The sequence below is a fragment of the Daucus carota genome, chromosome 1 (genome assembly GCF_001625215.2).
Source record: "Daucus carota subsp. sativus chromosome 1, DH1 v3.0, whole genome shotgun sequence".
NCBI classification, from domain to species: Eukaryota; Viridiplantae; Streptophyta; class Magnoliopsida; order Apiales; family Apiaceae; genus Daucus; species Daucus carota.
In genome coordinates, this window is record NC_030381.2 from 50,159,123 (window position 1) to 50,181,800 (window position 22,678).

Genomic DNA, 22,678 nt, shown 5'->3' on the forward strand with positions numbered 1-22,678 from the left:
AAATTTTAATTAATAAGATAATTAATCAATAAAGGATGATTACTATGGTACAATTGCACAATTGATTTCTTCGAATAATACCATCACAATTTTATTTTTTTACCTGTTGACGTGTATTTATGAATTTTCCCATGTAATACCTCATATGTTACTCACTTACTCTCATGTTACGTAAAACATAACAGAATTGATTTTAGTTTTTTTTATTTGAGAATTGATTTTAAATTATATAATAACTGTATATTAGAAATTTCATTAAGATAGATGAAATATATCTTCGAATCATGTAAACTACGTTAAAATAGGTGAATGTTCATAAACGAACTTTGATCGTTTTTATCTCGTTTAGTTTGACTCTGGTTTATATGATTTATTTCACATATCTTATTATAAAATTTTAAAATATACAATTTATTTTACAATCTTAAACCAATTTTATTAAATTTTACATAACAGGAAGGTATTATGTGTGAACAATCATAAATATATGATCACCTGATATGGAAGTCAAAAATGTAATATTATTTAACAAAAACTAATTATACGTTAGTATCATACATCATATCTCATCAATAAATAATAAACTTTTCGGTATGGTTAAAATATCTTAACATGTGTTTAAATTTGAAAATTCATGTACTTCCCTCATCTTGCAACGATAGTTTTTTTAATTTTTTGTGACTTGAGCGGCTAAATCTGACAGCATAAAGTATAAATAAATAAAAGTATATATATCTGTAATATATTTATGATTCTTTTATAATATTAAATGTATAATTATTGATCATCCATTTAACACACAACTGTGGTAGTATTGGTTTACACACGGAAGGAGCAATAAAAAGAGAGGCGGCACAATCAATATACTACTACTGTAGCTTTTATGGACGTCACGACGTTTGCAGGGAATCCGATGGCAGTAGAATGTACTACTAGCAATGACGTACTAAAAAAAATAACGAACCTGCTTATACCGATTTATATTTGACTAATTTCTCAAAACTTATTTTATATAATATTTAAAAATATCATTTAACCAATCATTTTTGGACAATATCATTGAAGATGCTCCTTTTTTTGATAAGCAATTTTTCATTAATATAAATAACCCAGGATCTTTACAAGGACTTAGATCACTGGTTTTGAAACTTAATCAAAACCACTTGAACCAAATTTAAAATTAGGACATATCACAAAGATGTGAACTGGATGAGGCTAACCAACCAAAAAACCACTTAACTATTAAACATACTTAATAAGATACTTAAATAAACTGAAGAAGAAAACCACGATCTTTACCATGCTAACCCTAGGTTCAACACAGCAGATGAAGGGCTTTCTCTTTCAGTTTGGGCCTCCGAAACCAGGCTGCCCAACCCCATTCAGCAGCATGTCCACTTCTTCAGAGTCATCATCAGAAACCTCCACCACCTCCACGTTGTTGTCTTCCTCCATCTCCTCATCTTCCCAGAGCCAATTTTCATATTCTTCCTCCAACATGGCCTGAAACTCCCCATGGCAAGTACCCAACCCCATGTCGAGACTCTACATCTCCTTCACCTGACCAAAAAGACGACGAATCACCATCAGCCTGGTCCTTTGTTGGGAACCAACACGAGCCAGGTACTTGGCCAGAGCATTCTGTGATTCGTCGATGGCCCTCACCACCAGAGTCAAGTTTGGATCGCTCTTCCTCTGGTTGAGCTGCTGGATGACATTCGCATGATTAGGCTCCGGGTTTCATTTCCACTCCTCCCATTCTTTGACATCGTCCTTGTTATCTGATTCCAGTTCTACCATGTGTTCATCCTCTTGAAAAGCCCTCTTTAGGCCGATCATTGAAGATGCTCCTGTCGTATATCCTAAAGGATGAAATGTTCGATGAAATTGAAAACTTTCTAATTACATAAAATTAATATCCGATTTCGAACTACATGTCTGCTCTTGAAAAGAAAATATTTCAAGATGATAATGTACTTCAACTTTGAATGTAATGTTCATGATTACTTGTATCAAGATCTATTTTATGTCACGTGTTTATTTTTTATATTTTCAAAATTAATTACTCCCTCCGTCCCTCCCATTTCTTATCATTTGGGTTGGGTACGGAGGTTAAGAAATATGTATAAATTAGTAGAAAAGAGAAAGAAAAGTGGGTGAAGTGGTAGGACCCGTTGATTTTTAATGTATAAAAAGAAGATAGTGGAGTAAAAGTTGTGTGAAAAGGCAAAAAAAGTGAAAAAATAATGGGACTCATTGACTATTTTGAGTAAGTTTTGAAATGTAAAAAATTGGATGGCACATCCCAAAAAGGAAAGTGTAAAGAAATGGGAGGGACGAATGGAGTATATACTTATATTTATATTTGGTTGATGCAATAAATATGACTATAATATAAAAATAGATTGTCGTGTAACTTTTTAAAAAAACATATAATTTAAAACGGCAATTAATTTTTGTCGAATATTCATAAACATAATAATTTTCAATAGAAAAGACATATTAATTACATTTATATCGGTAATAACCCATCACATATTCATGAGTATTATAGTATTATATCCTGGCTGAGCACTCCCAAAGTCCCATAAACATTAATAATTAAAATTAGTGCATAAAATATAGTAGAAATAAATTTATTGTAAGCGGAAATGTACGGTTTTGATTTCTACCCAGCTAACTACCCACGTCTCCGACCTACTCCACTTTTACAAGTCTTAACACCACTATTACCGCCTTTTACGCTAATAGAATCTTCTTTTCCGCCCACAATAATTATATTTATTCATTTTGTATACACTTTTTTTTATGGTCATTTTGTATACATTTAACACATGTAATGTTATTAATATTTTATAACAATAAAAAAATACCATGTTTAAACAATGAGTTATACAGTGTATTACATTTCGGAAATAATTTAATCAATTAAAATTTTATACTTCAAAAACAAACTACTCCATTAAAATTTACTTATGAACTAAGAAAACCATAGATCTTTCTTAACCTTCCTTTTTTGACTGCATTTGTTTAATCCCTAAAATGTCATGTGTCAGTCACGTGTGGGTAAATATGTACAGAATCCGAAGTACCAGACCATACCAACGCGTAAACATGAGTAGATAAGCTGCAATATCGAGGTCGAGACAGCCGGCTTGGACCTCATACATGCATACGTATACACACGTTAACCTTTGTGCCTTCCCACGTTGTTTCTTCCCACCAATACCCTTCCGCCACGTGTAATTTCAACGGCTACCATACGTCCCTATAAATTAGTTCCGGACATTCCAATATTCGTCACCCGTATTCAAGATTTATTATCACCGATAATTTCGCGTATTTCTAACCCAATATTATCGTAAATCATCTTTGTATTTATCATTTTATTTTATAAATAAAAAATACATGTACACACTATAAAAGCAGTCATAGATACAGTGCACAAGGGATAGAAAGTCTTCATATAGTTCAAGAAAACTGTTCTTGTTTTCTCCATCAGCCCTCATTTCATTTTCATCATTTTTCAACTACAAGGTATTTACTGTCTTCTTGCTTGTGTTTTACATGTATGTGTTTTTTTTATATATATTATTTTTAAGTTTTTACATTGACTGATTGGGAGCATTTTGATTGTTTTTGTTGTTTTTAGGGTAAAGTTTGGATCTTTTTGAGATATAGTAGCATAGTTTTATAGTTGAAGTTTGATGGAATTGGCTAATCAAGACTTGGGTTTTGGATATATTAGTCTTTCAAGGTCATGGTCATTTGGTAGGAAGAGGGTGTTTTTGTCTAGTAATTTGGAGAAGGTGGATTCCTGTTTTGTAACTCCCAAGAAAAAGAGTTGTGTTGAAGATACCTCATCTATGAGTTCTGACAAATCTGTCATTGAAGCCTTGCCTCAGGATATACTGGTAAGTTGTGGTTCATTGAATATGTATCAGTATAAAAAGATATATTATATGTTCTGTCTTTGAGCTATGTTAGTGTTTAATGTTTTATATGATGCATGTTATGAAGAAGTTTTTTAGGAGTTAGGAGAATTAGTATTGAACTGTTGAATTCGGGTCTTTACGAAAACAGTCTCTCGAGGGTGAATAATTGGGCTTCTTTGGCTTGGTTTTTATTGAAATGCGTTGATGGTCTTTTTGGTTGTTTTTACAGATTAGAATATTATGTGGGGTGGAGCATGATGATTTGAAGAGGCTATTTTATGTATCGAAATCGATTAGAGCAGCGGTATGTGATTGTCTTTACAGTTTCCAGTTCTATTGGTTTTGGTTTGTTTTAGTTGTGGAATGTCTTTTGATCTTGAATTTGTTTTGTTACTGAACAGACTGTGATTGCAAAACAATGGCATTTTGCGTATAGTACTCCCACAAAGAAAATGATTTTTAAGAATCCTGTTGAGTTGGAGAATTCGGATGATTCTTATGAACTTGAAGCTCCAAATGCCCCGAAGCAGTCAAGAACTGCTCGGTCTCGTTTAAACGGGAAGAATCAAGGATTATTGTCCAGGAGATTGTTTATGGACTTGGAAACAGAGATATAGGCTCTGCAGATTCAGATATATGATGGGTTAAGCTGTAAGTAACACGGTTTTGTATAGGCGTTGTTGTATCATTAGGCAGGAAAAGAATTTAGTTGGATAAAGGTTCAAGTGATCTGCCATTTGGCTTGTACATGACAATGATCTCTAAGGCCTGCCTTGATTCTTCAACTATTTCATTGAAGAGGGGTTTGGCCTGTTTGTAATTGTCGGTACATGTAGTGAAAACAATGTTACATTATTGGAAGCATAATTCAGGCCAATCTATTTTCTTTCGCGATTTTTGTCCAATGTGATTGTTCTTTTCAGTTAATGACTGGTTGTGTCTTCTGAGGAAACTCCTATCCTTGACTAGCAGTATAATGCAAATGTTGATCTCAAGGGGTCATATTGTACAAGAAACTATGCAGATTTGATCCTCCAGTGGTGTAGTTTTTTTTCCCCAGAGGATTATTAAATCTAGCATATCAGAAGATCAATAAACCAAACGTCGAACGAGTTTTAAAACAGAATTCAGGGTCTGGATGCCGGAACTTTTATCCACGGTTTAAAGATTTTGCTCTGCAATAACGGCGATTAACAGTAAAATTCCGCATGTTCTTTTGATGGATTGATTCCTGAATAGCATTTAGGTTTATTAGGCCTCGCAAGCAACTCGAGCTCAAATTCGTTTAATAAGACCCAATCCGGCTTGAGCTCGTATATGAGCCGAGCTCAAACAAGATTTTATACACATTTAATTAAACTATTCGGCTCGACTTGACTTGGGAAAATAAACGAACCGACTTCTTATAAAGGTTTAGGCTTGATTAAGTGTAAAATTTAACGAGCTAACTCAGCCGACTACTAAAACATATGTTCCAGTTGGGTATTTTACATGCTCTTGTACCGAAGATCTAGCATGCATTTTCAGTTTTGATGCTAAATTGCTCAAGGCAGCTGTACTTGAGAGTATTAGTGAAGAAATTAATGATTAACTAACAATCAGGAAAGGTCCAATCATCATAATTTTAAAGCTAGAAGAAAGTAGGTTAATGTTATGTGCTTGAATATAGGAAGCTGATATGTAACTCCCGATCGAGTATTAAATTTCATTATTAAAGAGAAGACATTACAGGCTGCTTCTAAGCTGCCCGTGCTTGGGCCCAAGGGAGGCAGCTGTGAATAACAAAAGCGAATTTACATATATTTACACGCTTCTTAACGAGAGTGTTAAAGCTTGGCTTTAAAAGAGAACTGCAATATCGTTACCCTCAATTGAAGTGGGTAATTTATGTTTTTTTTAATGTAATAAGAAGAACTTCTTATAAAATTTAAAAACTTTGTGATCACGATATACAGTTTGATATATCAATCCGGAGCACAATTAGTGGAAAGCAATTATAACATAATCAATTTTTATAAGAACTCAAATTAGAGTAGCTCGAAAGCAAAATAACTTTTACGTTCTCATATTTTTATAAGAGCAACGCCAAGGGAACATATCTCTTACATAAGTCTATGTGGACAAAAATAGGGGTTTAAGTAAAAAAATGCTCACTCCAACCCTTCTCTCCTTACCTAAATTTTTTGGGTGAGAGAAAACAAAACCACTTCTTTAGGGGAGAGAAAAGTAAACCCTATTTCTTCCACCTCATCTCCCTCTCTCATTTTTCATTTTCCCTCCTTTTTTCTATCTCCCCATCATGGTAGAAGTACTAATAATATATTATTTTTTTCAAATATAAGCAGGGCTGTCAAAAAAGTCCGAAAAATCCGATATCCGTCCGAAAAATCCGCATTCGTATCCGAGATAAAGCAGATATTATCCGTATCCGAGACAAAGCAGATATTATCCGCATCCGACAATTCCGGATACGGATACGGATATAGGCATATTCGTATTCGATAATATCGGAATCCGAAATTAAATATATATGATATTAAATATTATTTATATATTTATTATTATTATTCAATAACTATATAATGTGTGTATTTATATATGTATACATAAAAAAATATATTTATATAAATTTTGTATAACTTTAAAATATTATAGACATATGTCATAATTTTATTTGAGTTTAATATTTTTAAGATAACAAATTTATATTGAAAGATAAATAAGAATTAATTTTTGAATTAATATAAACCTTATTTAATGATTTTAATTTTTTTACTCAGTTTTAAAAATTAATTTTAATTTTTACTATTTTTTATGATTTTTTAGAAATTTTAATAAAGAAATAAAAATTCTGATTAAAAATCAGACCCGGATCCGGATAGTATCCGTCGAATCCGGATTCGGATATCATCCTTTAAAAAATTTCGGATTAGGATCCCGATACGGATATGGATTTTCGGATTCAGATTCGGATCCGGATGATCCGTATCCGAATTATCCGTTTGACACCCCTAAATATAAGGATGATTATAGGAAATACCATTGAAATAAAACAACATTTTGGTTACTTATATTTTAGATAATCATTAATTTATTATATTTTAGGATTCAAAATAGGTAACACCATTGGAGTTGCTCTAACTGGAACAAGTTTTAAGTATCCACTTGGATAATATTATGCCGTTTATGTACATAACTACTGGGGCAAAAATTCTGTTTTCCCTTCCATTTTGAACCTCGAACTTGTGAAACTGTTTAGGTGCACTTTAACATAATGCATCTCCCTTGTTTCTGGAGAACAACATAAAATATCTTCTATCGATAACTATTTCCTCTACTTTTAAATATTTTTTTATGTTAATTTTTGGACACGTATTTTTAAATGTAATGCTTACAAAAAAAATAATCAGAGGAAGTAGCTTACCGTTTACACGCGTTTCCAGCAGAAATCAACAGGAACAGCAAAATCTAGCCGGTCCAGACTCCAGAACACTAAATACAGGTCACAATTAAGTACTATCTTCAACTGAATTCAATTTTACATTTTAAAATACACTTTTTGTCGCTGAACAGGCTACAAAGCACTGTACATTCCACCTGTCAACAACTTTTAAGCTAACAATAATCTTTTCTATACAGGTTATTTTCAAAAAAACTACAATGTGTAAACTCTGATAAAAACTACTATGTGTATAATTTTGTGTAAGATAAAATTTATAAGCCAGCGTGTTATATTTGAGATTCAGGGTTACAGCGATTATACTCAATATTATTATAACAATTAAACATTCATTTCAACAAAATAATTCTATGCACGTAAATATATACCTCTGGTATTCATTTTAATAAAAATCATAAATCAAATAGAGTATTTATATAGAGTATCTATGATAGCACTGCTGGTCACCCACGTCTAAATTCGTGTCAAAGCCTCTTAAGGTAAATTTAAAAAATAATTTATAATTTTTAATGATTTAATGTGATAAGTGTGGAAATTAATAATATATTTAGGTAAATTTATATTATGAGTGCCTTATTAATTATTAAAAATAAAATAATAAATGAATTTAAAATATTATTCATTTGAGTAAATTGAATTTTATAAAAGAATATAAAATTAAAACAATTTCATTCTACCAATTTTTGATGTTGAATCAGTTTCTAACATTTTAAAATTTAAATATTAATTATATAAATAAATATTTTTAATTCAAAATCAAAAATTTTACCAGGAAAGCACGCACCAAGTCCCCTGCACATTGACATTATATTGATAAATGATAAACAAAAAGTTGCCTTGTAAATTTTAATTTTTTAAGGGGAGCTGCAGATTTGATGGTTGGCCCAAAGTGCTTAATCGTCACATACATGATACATCTGTATATATGGATAGAGGATTTGGTCCTTTTTTTTTTTTTTAAGAGCTTCTCCAACCCTCACAAGTTCTTAGCTAAAAGTTCATGTGGCTTTCCAAAATTAAATTTTATAGTCAATGTTCACAAAAAATAGAACTCCAACCACAGCCACCCTTTCTGTATAATTATAGCCATCCCCTATGGATGGCTATATTTATCGATCCGCTACAGATCTGTAGCGAATTCCACGTCATCTCCCACAATTTATTTTCCTCCTTCCCACTGATTACATATTATTTATTACCATATTAAACTGATATATTCTATTTATAACAATCTAAATATTAATAACATACTATTTTTAAATTATAACCAACTAATATAGCCAATACCATTGAAACACAATGTCTTACAGGTTCAGCAAATTTTACCTAATACATAATGTCTCACGGATCCAATTTAGCAAACGACATTGGAGATGCTCTAAGGCAGGATCTGGTCCTTGATAACCATCAACCGACTCCCAGTTCATAACCCCATAACATTATCTTTCTATTATTTCAGAACCCTGAGATTATTGCATTGGGTTCAGAATATTCGACAGCAGGTGTGCATGTGTTAGGATCGTGATCGTAAAAAATATTAATTTTTTTCAAAATTTTCTAGTTTTTAAGAATTCCGTCATCTATAAATATGTCTACGCAACCTTGTTTACAAGACATCAAGTCATGCACGATTCTCTCTTGCATGCATAATTCTAGGATTTCGTTACAAATATTCTACTTTCTCATAATTGCTTCATTTATTTTTTATCTATCCGTTGTTCTTCTTTACTTATTTTTTTCTTTATTTTAATATTGTCCGTATTTTCCACACCTATATTCTTTCATCATTTATTCTACTTTTTCCTCTTGCCAAACAGCTCTATGACCTGTAGTCCATGAGATATGAAGTAAACTCCGGTGATGCATGCATAGTGATCATAGGGTTTATACATACATCAACAGACAACTTAGGCATCAGGGAAAAAGTTGATTGAAGACCACAAAGAAAAGCAGGGCCAACAAAAATATCAATGACGCAAAAGCTAAAAAATAATTCTTACAAAGAAACCAATGGTGCCCTTGAAGATAATACCCCATCACTAGAAAGTAGTATCCCCCATTACTCCATTTCATTGTCGAATTTATAGTTGACGAGACCAGGCGTGCTCGACTGATAACATGTCCCTTTAACTTAGAGTATATATATATATATATATATATATATATATATATATATATATATATATATATATATATATATATATATATATATATATTTCTTTATCTTATTATTATACAGGAGAATATATATAAATTATATATTTTTTGCCAATATATATGTGAGGTGATATTAATCGCAATGAATCATCAATAATTATTTATATAAATTATATGGAATTTTAGCTTTACACTGAAAGAGAAAATAAGTGATTTTTATTGTATTCTTATCTGTTCAGTCTGAAGAGTTTGTCACGTTCACTTGATAGTTGATGGGGGTGAGGCAACTTGACAAGAACGAGTAAATAAATTTGTTTACTATGAACGAGCAGCGATTTACTTGTGTATCAAATAATTAATTGATAAGAAGATTTATGAGCTCAGATTCGGATGATGATAGCAAAATCAATATACTTATATAAAGGAGAAGCGAGGAGGCGTGTAGGTGGCGCCTCTCACATCGCTCTGTTCTATTATTCTAATATTTTGGAATTTTTGGATGAAAAATATCAAAAATTAAAATTACTTTTTTTAGTTTCAGGTATATTAGAAGCAAGTTTCAGAATCTGATTTTGTTTCATATTATTTATAGAATATAATAGCTTGAAAGTTTTAATTTGATTTTGTTTCAGATTATTTAATTATGGAAAAGAGTAGCGCACAAGTCTCTCTGCACCTATAAATACCCCGGTAGATTATAGGATTTTGGATCATCTAAACACAACCACCCCTTTTTCAATACCACAACCCTACCTCTCTCTGGTGATAGTTCTCTTGCTCGATTTTTAACTCGGTGGTGCCGTTCTTCTGCAACGATAAACGAAGATTGTTTATACAGTATTAAAAAAATAAAGGTTGTTGCAAGCAAAGGTAGTTATAGACCGGCAGACCAGGAATCGTCAGATCCAAACACGGGAAAAGAATATAGTCTTGACATGATATTGATGGATGATATCAATAAATTAACTATTAGTGATGTATGTTTGTTGATTATTTTTTTTATAATATTGTTTTGTTCATCGGACATGTTTGTTGTTAATTTTTATATGATTTACTTGGTATACAGGAAAAAATTATTCATCCATAATCTGTTTGCTCTATTCAAACAACTTTTAAGTGAATACTGTTTATACAATATTAAAAAATAAAAGCCCTTACAAGCAAAGGTAGTTATAGACCGCTATCTCACGGATTTAAGTTAGATGTTTTTGTACACAATAAGTCAAAAAAAATTGGAGGAAGGTGACAATGTAAGAACATGATTACTTTAAAAAAAAAACATAAATAAAATTAAGATTCATCGTGCTTTAAATTGTTAATACGTGTATAAATTTATTTTCATTTTTTCACCATGAATTATATTCCAATTTTGCAATTATATATATTGGTATTGGTATTACATCAAGATTTTTATAATATAAAATTTATTTTATCCTAAAAATATTAATTTTGAAATATAGCCACAAAATTTTTTTATTCTACAAATATTAATATTAAATTATTAATATAATTTTTATAGGCTGCCGCAACGCGCAGCTTCTCAACTAGTTGTCTTCTAATGTTCATAATTAATTCTGAATTTGTCATATAAAGGAACAAATCTTTCAATATAGAAGAATCAAAGTGAATATTAATTTTGTCGATTAGATAAATAAACCTAGCAATTCTAAAATTAAACAAACATTTCAAAAATTAAAAATAGAGAATCTAAAATATTTTTTAAATTAAAAGATGAAGAGTGAGGTGTTTGTATTGAGGAATTATAAAAGTATAAGAGTATTTTGGTCTTTGCAATATATAAAGCCCAGACTTAATTGATTCCAGCAGATAATTCACAATGTAATCTATTTAGCAAATCTAGTGTTCTATATACTTCTTATATATTTCTAAACCTCTCTTCATTTTTGTTCATCTGGGAAGCTATAGACATACGGATTATTTTTGTTATTAGTTTGCTTTGGGAATATTTTAACATCATTATGGATTCGAATGTTGTGGTGGACAGATCGAAACCATGAGAGAATTGATTAAATTTTGTTGATGAGAAAGGTATGGACTGGAAAATGGTTGGAGGGGATGGATTTGGAGTAGCAGCCTCATCTCGTCAGTGATTTCATCGGTTCATGAGGGATGAAATTGAGGGGTATAGAAAAGTTGAGAGAGATTATGTTTAATAATTGTATAAAACAATATATAAGTTAAATATACGAATAATTATAATTGCATCTAATCACAATTTCAGTTTTACTCATGCCATTTAACGTTAAATGTTAATATTTGACGAGAATTCGTTAGAAGGTGTAAAATGATTAAAAAAAATTTATGTTGGGGGATGACTGATTCGAAAAAAAGTCAAAAGTTGATGGGTGCAAAATGTTAATTGTAAAATTAATACTTTCTGTTTTTAACGTTGACCGCTAATTTTTGACAGTAATTAATCAAACGGGTGTAATGTGGTTGAAATTCATGAATTATGAGATGTATTTTGTTATTATTCAAAACTCAAGACCACAACGTAAAAAGGACCAATATTAACGGGGTAAAATGCTAACTAATCAAAATAATTTGGCCAAACTCTTGGCAAAGTCAATTACCCTAATCATGTGTCTAATAATTAAACTTGTCGCATACAAATCAGAGTTGAATAGCACCATCAAAGCAGAACAATATACAGTGAAATCACTGTGCATGTTAGGCAAAGAGTAAAGATACCACAATCATACAAGTCAAACCAAAGGTACTCCCTCCGTCCCAGTCATTTGTATACAAATGGCTGGGACACGGAGACCAAGAAATTGTGTAAGAAATGAGTAAAGTTAGATGAAAAGTGGGTATAGTGGTGGGACCCATTTATATTTAATGATATATTTGAGATAGTGGAGGAAATTAGTGGGTGTAATAGTGTTTATATTATTATAGAATGAAGATAGTGGAAGAAAGTAGTTGGTGTAATGATTTTTTATATTATAAAAGTTTACTACTTTTGGAATGTATACAATTAATGGGACGTTCCAAAAAGGAAACTGTATACAATTCATCGGGACGGAGGGAGTAGATTTTATCAAACTGAACTGGACCGTTTAGCTAGCTATTAGTTGGGCAAAGACATTAGATTCACACAATCATTCGAAATTTTCTTTGTTCCAACCCTTTACTCTAATGCACCTCCCCACCAAACCACATGCAACACCCTAACCCACAAGCTATTCCCTCATATAAAGTGATGAAAAAACTTTTTTTTCTTATCTCTTCTTCGCCATAACTTATACCATCTTTTTACAATCTTTCAAGCATCTCTCCTTTTTCACTTTTAATCTCCTTGTTTGCTTCCCATCTTTCTTCACATTTCTAGCATTGTTTTTCATGGAGCTAAAGTCATCATCTCGACTTCATTCGGTTTCTACATTTGATCAAACAGTTGATTTGAGTAGTCATCTATTTTCTAGCATTGTCACACTCTACATTCTAATCTTTCTTTATTTTCCAAGTATTTTCTTGAGTTTTGTTCTCTCCCCTGTTTTCGTCTCGACAGGAGTTTTGTTAGTGTGTCTTCTTAGGCTAGGAGCAATTCAAGAAATTCAGAAGGAGTTGTACTCTTCGGAAACATTACGGTCCAATGATCCGAGTGAGGAAATAGCAGGGTCTGAGGAGGATAAGATGTACACAGACGAGACTCGTGATGATGAGAGTTATACGTGGGAATTATGTGATTACAAATTTGGAAATGCGGAGAAGTCGTTTGTTGAGTGGAATGTAAAAGCACCGTTGGAGATCATATACGAAGACGAAGAAGAAGAAGATGATGACGACGACGACAATGATAGAAGTGAGAATGACTTTAAGGCCATGGAGAGGTATCCATCTTTATCACTTTACTATCCTGAAACAGACACTGATTGCTCTTCGGATGATGATTTTGCATTAGACATGAACTGGGAATCGACAGAGAGTGCAGCAGCGGCTTTCAGGTGGAGCGAAATGGGAGATGAGTTGATTGAGATTGCATTAGATGGGAAGAGTAGGAGCCAGTTTTTTAACGATGAAGAAGACAGTCTTATAGAAATTGACATTTCTCCTGGAAGAAATATTGAATTTGCCGGCCAGTACTAGACTTTTTGTTTCTTGCGTTTGTGTTTGGGAGTGATCAAAATTTAAATACTCACGAAACTTTGGCCTCTTATACTCAACTATACACTTGTAAATCCATTCGCAAATGCCAAACTTCTTCTTTATCATAATTATCAGAAGCAGGGAGAAGAAAATATAGACCGATCAATATTCGAGTTCATATTAACAAATATACATTCATGTTCTGATAGACGTTCAACCTCTTGTTATCGAAAGAATTGATATCAGAAATAATGGTACGAAAGGGTCTAATTTTGTACTTGGATATAATGTACATTGTCTTCCAAATATAATTTCACATTACTGTATACTACTGTTTTAGAAGTAGAAATTTGACATAGGCGAAACTGAGGGGGTGGGGACTGGGGGGTAGTGCAGAAAAGAGAGCGTGAATGTGATTATTAACAAATATACATTCAGACATGGATGTATTTAATCTAACTAAGAAATCCTACATTTGTTTTCGGAAGTTACGTTGGGGAGCAAAACTAACTAGTTTAACGGAACAAGTCACTCGAAATTGTTAGCTCGACAAAAATGATAGAGAACGTACAGTGAGTGGTGATGTGACTTGTATGTCACTTCTATTCAACCCATGGTAACAAAAGAGTACTATCGTATTAACTACTTCAGTTACCGACAGACGGGTGGCAAGCCAATTCGGGTGTGCAAGATCTCAAAATTGTCCTCCTAATTTTTATTTTAATATAAATTTAAATATTGATTTTAATAAATAAATTATCAAAGCACATTATTTGTATATTTCGAAAGTCACTTACATAAAATTAATTTTTTTGCATATAGACTCAATTAGGTGCTTTTTAACAATATAAGTTAATAACTAAAATTTAACTCGTTAATTTATATTATTAAGAATGTGAGTCCCAAATCAGCAATGAATAGAACTCGATAATAATTTTATAATAAAATAACTAATTTTTTCAATAAATATATACATAATTTTATAAATTTGGAAACTTTTTATATTCAGTGATCCAGTACGGTCTCGCACCCTAGACCCGCTTATTACCGCCCGTTTCTGCGCGAAACTTGCAAGGAGCACTGTTAGCGACAAACACAAACTATAATCAAAATAATTAACAATTTCTATATCTTTTTTGGGTCAAATTCAAAGCGGATTTCATTGATACTTAAAAGAGATATAATTGGACAAACCTTCAATTAATCATGTAACTAGGTTGAAAAATAAATAAACGAGCTAAATAATTAGCCGTTTTGTTTCTGAATTACCTAACTACTTGAATATAAATATTTTGAAATTTAAAAATGAAGACAACAGTTTTCCAAGTAATCCAGTCTGCATCGCCACCAAAAATAGTAGCTTTATGATTGACCCTTGTAGGAATTCCAGAGATAGTGCAAAGTTCAGAGGACTTTGTTGTAAAAACTCAGTTTAGAGTCTCATGTTATGAACATATATTTTTTATCAATTTTTACGGTTTAATTCTTTTTTCTTTTAACATTTTAGTAGCACATGACTGCAGGGCGGACCATAACTTGGGTTATGAATTTGATTTCTAGGCATCCCTTGATCTGCAGCTAAGTCTAGTATAAATAAAAATTTAGTTAAGGATTCAGTTAAGAAATTCTTTGAAAATTACTTAGGAACCCATAATTAATTAATTGCGTAGAAACCCACTCCAATAAATTAAGAAACACTATCATTCTATCAAACTTTTTAGGATAACAAAAAAAAATAATGGAACTAAACTCGCCTCCACGATCCCCTTCTTTGTGCTTACAATCATATGAGTTCTCTACGTTCCTCACCAGTCGCCATAATTTACATATAGAATCCACTAACCAAAATTTATGTATCATTCTATCAAACTTTTTAGAACAACAACAAAAAATAATGAAACTAAACTCGCCTCCCCAGCTCGTTCTTTGTACTTACAATTATATGAGCTCTCTACGTCCTTCGCCAGTCGCCATAATTTACATATAGAATTCACTAGCCAAAATTTATGGATCCGCGGGCTAGTCTCGAGTCTCTTGACTCTTGTGTATTGTTTTGGAGTCCTGCTCATATTTATTTTGTTTTTTCTATAATTTTGTTTCTTTTAAAACTAGGACCATGTTCTCTCTCCCAAAAAAACCCTAATTCTCTCTAGCTTCACTCTTGTCGTAGCCGCCTGGGGCTTCCATCGGTTTTCACCGGTGGAAAGCCCCGAATCAGTTAACTACTTTGTTTTATTCGTAGTTTTTGAATAATACTTCTTCTCGGGAAAGTTAGATCCAGAGCCATCGGAGATTTCGTTGTCTCTCTTCCAAGCGGGTGAGTTACAGTTCGATTTTTCTTGTTTTTGTGGTTCTACTCCAGATCTATTCTCGAGGGATTCTTAGATCTAAAACCATCGGAGATTTCGCTGTCTTTCTCCTCCAGTCGGATTTCTCTTGTTTTTGTGGTTTCATCTAAGGTTGTTTTCTCTCCCTGGTGAGAGTTTTGTTTTTCGCTTCTTAATTGTAAGCGGGGTTTGATTTGGTATGAAAGCTTGTATGGAATCGCAGCTCTGGTCGATAGCTCAAACGATAGCTCTATCGGGGCATGATGAAGAGGGTACCAGTAATTCAACGAGAATGCATGAAGCGGGTACTTGTATTTGTACATACATTTTCTTCAAAATATCGTTTAACTGTCTCATTGTGAGATCAGGCGATTGCAATTTACTGTTTGTTCGACTCGATCATTGGTGTAGATGCCGTATGGCCTTTTATTATTAGATTAACACCTTTGTTTCAAAAAAAAAAAAAACTAGGACCATGTTATTTTGAAGATATAATTCCCAAATTATTGTTTAAATTACTTCCATTAGATTGTGTTACAACTATTATTTATTCTTTTTTATGGATTATAATATATCTGTTCACAAGATATTATAATCTCATAAGAATTAATTAAAACCAATGACTGAAATATGATTTTTTGAGAACATAATCCTTTATATTTGAAATAAATAAAATAATAACCAGAAAAGTATAATCCCTTGGAAACAACACGAAGAGGAACGAGGAGATGCTGATGTAAAGGGCTATGCTTTATCCATGAGATAGGCATTTGAGTTTTAGTTTCAGCATCATGTTGCTTACAGCCCAGGTCTCTTTTGTAGAATGACTATATCCACCAGTGGGCTTCTTTGTGTCGATTGGATGGGCTTAATTCAACAGCCCATGATCAAATTTATGAGCCTGCGCTTCCACGGAAATGTGGTTGTAGAGGCAGTTCAGAGATTATGTATCGGGTGGGCCCAGTTTAAGATAAGTGATGAAAGAAGATAAGTTAAAATGGCCGCATAAACCGATAACAAGCTGCCACGTGTCGGACCCCCAAAAGAACTTAGATCACTAATTGAGAAGAAACTTGAGTTGAGTAGTGGACAAAAGAAAACACCTATATATGTTGGTTATATAATTATGTAGGAAAAAGATGTTTGTTAGAACATGGGGTTCTTCTAGTTCAGGGGACAAAACTATTAGAGAGTCTATTTCATAAATAATATTATTATATTATGTTCAACTAGTGAAAAAAGCCGCGCTTCGCGGCGGTGTTATAAATTTTGATGTGAATAGCATAAAAATTATTTTGAGTCATCTTCCTGTTAAACATATCTTTAATAAAAAAAATTATAATTAGTATAAAAATTTGTATAAGTGGCCATCATGTCAAACACAATACCAATAATAAAATTAGTTCGAACTTCCCTCCCGTCAAATACAATATTAATCAATAATTATTATTTTTAAGATAAAATTAAATATTATAATTGAGATCAAAATTAGTTTGAGTCACTCTCTTGTCAAACACAATACTAATAACAAAACATTATAATTTAGATATTAGTTTGAGTCGCTTTACTGTCAAACACAATGCTAATAAAATTATTCTAATTATGATAAAATTAAAGATTATAACTGGATAAAAATTAATTTGAACCGCGGTACCGTTTTAACAAAAAGAATATATTATAACATGGACAAAAAATTATTTTAGCCACTTACCCGTCAAACATAATACTAATAGAAAATTTATTATTATTTAGATAAAAATTAGTTTAGGCCGCCTCCCGTGCCCGTCAAACACAATACTAATCAAGAACCATTTACATTATTATAAGATCAATATATGATTCCTATTTTATATATCCTATTTTATTTTGTAATTATTTTGCCGTTTTAACCAAAAAAAATTATAATATAGATAAAAATTATATTAGCCACTGTCCCGTCAAACATAATACTAATAGAAAAATTATTATTATTTAGATAAAATTAGTTTGGGCCGCTTCCCGTGCCCGTCAAACACAATACTAATCGAGAATCATTTACATTATTATAAATTCAATATATGATTCTTATTTTATATATCCTATTTTTTTGTTAATTATTTTTATTTTATGATTCCTATTTATTGGTTAAAACCTGATTTTTTAAATATAATTCTATTTCTTTTAGGATTACTAAATAAGAAAAAAATTGTATCATCTCTTTTTTTTTTGAAACAAAATTGTATCATCTTTAGAATTCAATAAGAAATACTAAATAAAAAGGAAAAGAGTTGTATCATCTTTAGAATTCAATAAGAAAAGAGTTGTATTACTTTTAGAATTCTTGAACCTTACTTTTTGAATTATAATTATATATTCTCTCCGAAATTTAAGAAAAATTAGAAGACTGAATCGAACAATTCTAGAGACGCCCGCATCCTCCTTTATATTTTAAAAAATATAATTCTATTTCTTTTAGGATTACTAAATAAGAAAAAAATTGTATCATCTTTTTTTTTTGAAACAAAATTGTATCATCTTTAGAATTCAATAAGAAATACTAAATAAAAAGGAAAAGAGTTGTATATCTTTAGAATTCAATAAGAAAAGAGTTGTATTACTTTTAGAATTCTTGAACCTTATTTTTTGAATTATAATTATATATTCTCTCCGTACTAAATAAGAAAAAAAATTGTATCATCTTTTTTTTTTTGAAACAAAATTGTATCATCTTTAGAATTCAATAAGAAATACTAAATAAAAAGGAAAAGAGTTGTATATCTTTAGAATTCAATAAGAAAAGAGTTGTATTACTTTTAGAATTCTTGAACCTTATTTTTTGAATTATAAATATATATTCTCTCCGAAATTTAAGAAAAATTAGAAGACTGAATCGAACAATTCTAGAGACGCCCGCATCCTCCTTTATATATATATATTGATTATATTACTCACTATTTTACAAAGGAAAACATGAATGGCTCTACGCCTCTGTCTATCTTTCATTCCATCATGTCATTAATCTCTGTCAATTTCACTTTAGTCTCATTATTATGTCTTGTGTTTAAGTTAATTCACTTGTTAATTATACTTTTGTAATAGTATTAGTTCAGCTAAATTTTGATAAACCCGACTACTTTAGTGTCGGTAGGCTAATACATTTGAGAATTATTGGCTTTTCAATCAACTTTTATCAACATTCTCATTTAGTTTTTTTTTTTCCATTACATAAATATTTTCTTTATCGCTGTATAATTGGTTTTTACAAATGATATGATCACACTTTTTATTATATATATGTGATATTATTATATATATGTTTTTTCATGTATAATATATAATAACCATATGCTAAGTATATATATGCCATTATTAAAAAACAATTATACATTGATATTATAAAAATGGGACCAGGTCCCTGGCATACGGCTGCCAGGGACTGGTTAACCAACAGCCCATTTCCTGGCCGTTGGATGCATATCCAGCGGCCAGGATCTTATTAAAACTTTAATGTGTCCAGCGCTTTTTTAGCGCTGGACAGGGATTCCCATTTCCAGCGCTAAAAAAACGCTGGAAATGGGAATCCCTGTCCAGCGCTAAAAAAACGTTGGACACATTAAAATTTTAATAAGATCCTGGCCGCTGGATATGCATACAACGGCCAGGAAATAGGCTGTTGGTTAAGCGCTCCACAGCAACCGGTTGCTGTGGACCGCTACCCTATAAAAATATCATATATATCACACAAAGGATGTCCTATTTAATGTTTAAAGCAAAAGATTTATTTATATCACACCTGATAAGCATTTGTCTTTTGAGTGCAATTTGTGTAAATTATTGTTTACAATGCTGACTATAGGACAATTTTGTGGTCTAATGACATGACGTGCGCTTGTACTAATGTCCAGTTATATATCGTTAACGAACATATAATGTGCAATAAAAATTACTAATCCGTAAACTATTGACCTTCTTTATCGTCGAAAAGTTGGACTTTTAGTTGTATACGCGGCCATTCCAAAAGTAAGTGACCTCAACTTTATATAGTTATAATAATATATTAATATGGTAATATTTCATTATAATTTTCGTATTAGATTATGCTTATTAAAATCTAATTATACTTGTCTCATTTTAATAGCTTTTATTTTTTTTACACGAATTTTAAAATGTTAAAAAAACATATTTAAATATAATTATTCTTTATAAAATTTATATCAAATAAAAGTTTGCATATATTTGATATAAGATTTGAATTTTTTTATTAAGTGTTGATATTATTTTTTCAAATATCAATATACGTGTTAAAAATCAAATATCTGTTAAAATAAGACATAGAAAATTTATCGGATGAACAATCAATATACTTATATAAAGGAGAAGCGAGGGGCGTGTAGGTGGCGCCTTTCACATCGCTCCGTTCTATTTTTCTAATTTTCTGGAATTTATGAATGAAAAATATCAAAAATTAGAACTACCTTTTTTACTTTCCGATATATTAGAAGCAAGTTTCAGAATCTGATTTTGTTTCAGATTATTTATGGAGTATAGCAGCTTGATAGTTTTAATCTGATTTTGTTTCAGATTATTTAATTATGGGAAAAAGTAACACACGAGTCTCTTTACACCTATAAATACCCCTATAGGTTGTAGGGTTTAGGATTATCTAAATACAAACTCTCTCTCAGTACCACAATCATACCTCTCTCTGGTGATAGTTCTCTTGCTCGATTTTTAACTCGGTGGTGATTTTCTTTTGCAGCGATAAGTAAATGCTGTTTATACGGTATTAAAAAAATAAAGGTTATTGCAAGCAAAGGTAGCTACAGACCACTATGTGGGAGTCAACAAATCCAGACACGGGAGAAGAATATAGTCTTGACATTATATTGATGGATGATATCAATAAATTAACTATTAGTGATGTATGTTTGTTGTTTATTCTTTTATAATATTTGTTTTATTCATCAGACATGTTTATTGTTGTTAATTCTTATCCGATTTAGGGAAAAATTATTCATGCATTATCTGTTTGCTCCGTTTAAGCAACTTTTAAGTGAAGACTGTTCATATAGTATTAAAAAATAAAAGTTGTTACAAGCAAGGGTAGTTATAGACCGTTATCTCATGGATTTAAGTTACATGTTTTTGTGCACAATCAATCCAAAAAAATTGGAGGAAGGTAACAATGTAAGAACATCATTACTTTTCAAAAAAAAAAAACACAAATAAAATTAATATTCGTCGTGCTTTAAATTGTTAATTATGTGCAGAAATTTATTTTCAACAACATGAATTATAGTCCAATTTTACAATTTTATATATTAGTATTGGTATTATATCATAATTTTTATAATATAAAATTTATTTTATCCTACATATATTAATTTTTAAACATTAATATACTTTTTATAGATAGCCACAAAATTATTGCATTCTACAAATATTAATATTGAATCATTAATATAATTTTTATAGACCACCGCAACGCACGGATTCTCGACTAGTTAAATACTATAACTATGAAATGATTAATGTCCAGGCGCTACACTTTTCTAGCCGTACTCTAGCACTTGCCCATGAAAGTGAATTGGGTTGGTTTTCAGTTTTCACTTCTAAAATGGTCGGGATAAGGTTTTGCTGTTTAAGAGTCAGATTTATAATATTAGGATTTGAGTCATATTATTTTTGCTCTTAAATTTTTGTCCTCTTCATCGACTAAGTATCTTCACTTCTTTGACTTCTCTTGTATTTACAAATGTTTTCAGTAAAATAATAATCTGATCATTTTAGTGAGTTCTTGTTGAACACCTTGTTATTAATATTGTTAGTTGCGCCAATTTTTTTAGGATATTGATTTTGAATTTTGATGTTTTCGTGTTTTTTGTTATGAATTTTGGTTTTCAAAGAAGGATATATTGTATTTAGATTATCCGCAAGGCTAACAACAAATATGACACGAGATCAATAACGTAAGAGCTCACTTCCACGACAAAAAATTGTTCATATTCTGGAGGTAGTTATTGTTCCAATATCAATTTGTGTAACTGATAGTTCTGAACAGTGGCTGTAGTGTGTAGATAATACTTACGTGAAGGTTAATTGTGATGCTATTATGTTCACAACTGATGTAGGTTGGATTATTCGAGATACAAATGTAATACTTTTATATTAAAATAATTTAATTATTTTATGTGCTAAGCGATTTGAAAACAAAATGATTATCAATTTAGCTTATTTTTTATTTCACAATCAGATTTGACATTTTGGAGGTTTGTCTCGATTGAGTTTCACTCCTTCAAGTCCTTTCCCAATACCACATTTTGTCACTTGTCTCATTTTTTTTTTAGTAGATAAAACAACTAAGTGTGTGCCTATATTGACAAATATCTAACGGGAGAAAGTGGTTAACAACAAATGCGTGAACTTGCTTGAATGTAGGAAGAACGTTGTGAAAAATATGGGACTGAGAGTGATGGAGAATGCAATTGATAATTTTTTTTATGCTTGAGAAAAACAGAGAAAGTGTTCTCTAGCAAAATAATCGATTTAATGATACATGAGGCCCACATTATCTTATTTATAGGGTTCAACCTACCACATAAATTTTGGATGAGTTAGGGTAGGGCTGAGCAAACGGTCGGTTCGGTCAAAAACCGAACCGAACCGAAATAACCGAAAACCGAACTTTCATATTTTTGAAAACCGAACCG

General features: G+C 31.2%; 2 protein-coding genes across 2 annotated transcripts; both read left to right on the forward strand.

The window, feature by feature from the left end:
- Positions 1-3,299: 3,299 nt before the first annotated feature.
- On the forward strand, positions 3,300-4,829 carry LOC108213591 (F-box protein At1g61340). Its single transcript, XM_017385404.2, has 4 exons — positions 3,300-3,537; positions 3,653-3,914; positions 4,165-4,239; positions 4,337-4,829. Exons 2-4 carry the CDS (start codon positions 3,708-3,710, stop codon positions 4,550-4,552), a joined length of 498 nt encoding a protein of 165 aa, XP_017240893.1. The 5' UTR covers positions 3,300-3,537; positions 3,653-3,707; the 3' UTR covers positions 4,553-4,829.
- A 7,846-nt stretch (positions 4,830-12,675) lies between these two features.
- LOC108196007 (uncharacterized) lies at positions 12,676-13,934 on the forward strand. The gene has a single exon (XM_017363059.2). It carries the CDS (start codon positions 12,916-12,918, stop codon positions 13,660-13,662), a length of 747 nt encoding a protein of 248 aa, XP_017218548.1. The 5' UTR covers positions 12,676-12,915; the 3' UTR covers positions 13,663-13,934.
- Positions 13,935-22,678: the final 8,744 nt, after the last annotated feature.

Coding starts and splice junctions, on each gene's coding strand:
- LOC108213591 (XM_017385404.2), top strand. CDS start 3,708: ATGGAATTGGCTAATCAAGACTTGGGTTTTGGATATATTAGTCTTTCA. Junction 3,915..4,164: donor CCTTGCCTCAGGATATACTG/GTAAGTTGTGGT, acceptor TTGTTTTTACAG/ATTAGAATATTATGTGGGGT. Junction 4,240..4,336: donor CGAAATCGATTAGAGCAGCG/GTATGTGATTGT, acceptor GTTACTGAACAG/ACTGTGATTGCAAAACAATG.
- LOC108196007 (XM_017363059.2), top strand. CDS start 12,916: ATGGAGCTAAAGTCATCATCTCGACTTCATTCGGTTTCTACATTTGAT.